At 34.9% G+C, this 1,281-nt stretch overlaps 1 protein-coding gene across 1 annotated transcript in view; it reads right to left on the reverse strand.

Moving 5' to 3' along the window:
• Nucleotides 1-6: 6 nt before the first annotated feature.
• SRP54 (signal recognition particle 54kDa) overlaps nucleotides 7-1,281 on the reverse strand; it is a 48,717-nt gene continuing 47,442 nt past the window's right edge. Inside the window, exons 15-16 of the mRNA XM_006759706.2 lie at nucleotides 1,023-1,118; nucleotides 7-213 (exon numbers count right to left, since the gene is read on the reverse strand). Coding sequence (XP_006759769.1) covers nucleotides 122-213; nucleotides 1,023-1,118 — 188 coding nt within the window. The 3' untranslated portion in view covers nucleotides 7-121. The remainder of the gene's footprint in view (nucleotides 214-1,022; nucleotides 1,119-1,281) is intronic.

Raw genomic sequence — 1,281 nt, forward strand, 5'->3', positions numbered from 1 at the left:
AAAAGAAAAAGGGCAAGACAGGCAAGAAAAATACTTTTTCCCCCATTTGCAAAAAGAGGAAACTCTGAGGTTTCAGCAAATAATGTAATCGGCTGAGTCAGTTTATATTAAGGCATCTTCTTTACATATTATTGAATCCCATCATGCCTTTCATATTGCCAGCAGCACCCTGTTGAAATTGCCTCATCATTGACTGAAGTCCTGCCATACCGCCTAGAGAGAAAGTAAAATCAGATCATTATTAAGTAGACCTTGAAACATTTGTTACTTTTGCCTAATAAGTACTTTAATTCCCTAAAAATATACTGGGTTCTGACTGCAATTTGGTCATCAGCCTTAAAGAACATATCAATTCAAACTTTATATATTCACCAGTATCCTTATCTATAAAAGAGAATGAAGAATCTATCTCATCAAGTGGTGAGAAATAAATAATAACTGAAAAACATTAGAAATGAGTGTCTACTATAGAGTAAGAAGTAAAAAATCTAAACAAAAAATTTTAATTTCTGGGAAGCCCAAAAGAGTCTTACTGTAAATTATAATCAATTTGGAAGGGCAGAAAGTTATTTCATAGGACTTACAGAAAGAATTAACCTTTTATTGCCTGACCAGTGTGGCTCAGAGGTTGTGCGCTGACCTATGAACTAGGAGATCATGGTTCAATTCCCGGACAGGGCACATATGAGTTGTGGGCTCAATCCCCAGTGGGGGGCGTGCAGGAGGCAGCCAATCAATGATTCTCTCTCATTATTGATGTTTCTATCCCTCTCTCCCTCTCTCTGAAATCTATGAAAACATAAAAAAAAGAGATGATTAAGTAGCTTGCTCAACTATCACAAAGATGGCAGCAGAGAAGTGAATAAAACTTCAGCTTACATAGGCACTATTACAACTATTCAACTTAGAATTCAGATGGTCATTTTCCTAAAATCACATATCTGAAGAGATTTTCACAATATCACCAACAGAAGGCTTATTAAAACTCAATCCTTAACAACTGACAATAACTTTGTATTTACCCATGTGATGAAGAACTCTTGGATCCATCATTTTGGCCATTTGTTGATTCAATTTTGCCATCTGTGACTGGCTTACATTCTTAGACATGTCACCACCTGAAAATAAAAAAGGTTTTGAGTCAATATAGAATGTAATACAATCAGGATATCATAGAGAGTTTAATAAATTGAGTACATAAAAAGAAAAAAATCACCTATAATCTTATCACTCTAACACAATCATCTCTCTCTCTCTCTCTCTCTCTCTCTCTATATATAT

This window comes from Myotis davidii, unplaced genomic scaffold, assembly GCF_000327345.1.
Source record: "Myotis davidii unplaced genomic scaffold, ASM32734v1 scaffold176, whole genome shotgun sequence".
NCBI lineage: Eukaryota > Metazoa > Chordata > Mammalia > Chiroptera > Vespertilionidae > Myotis > Myotis davidii.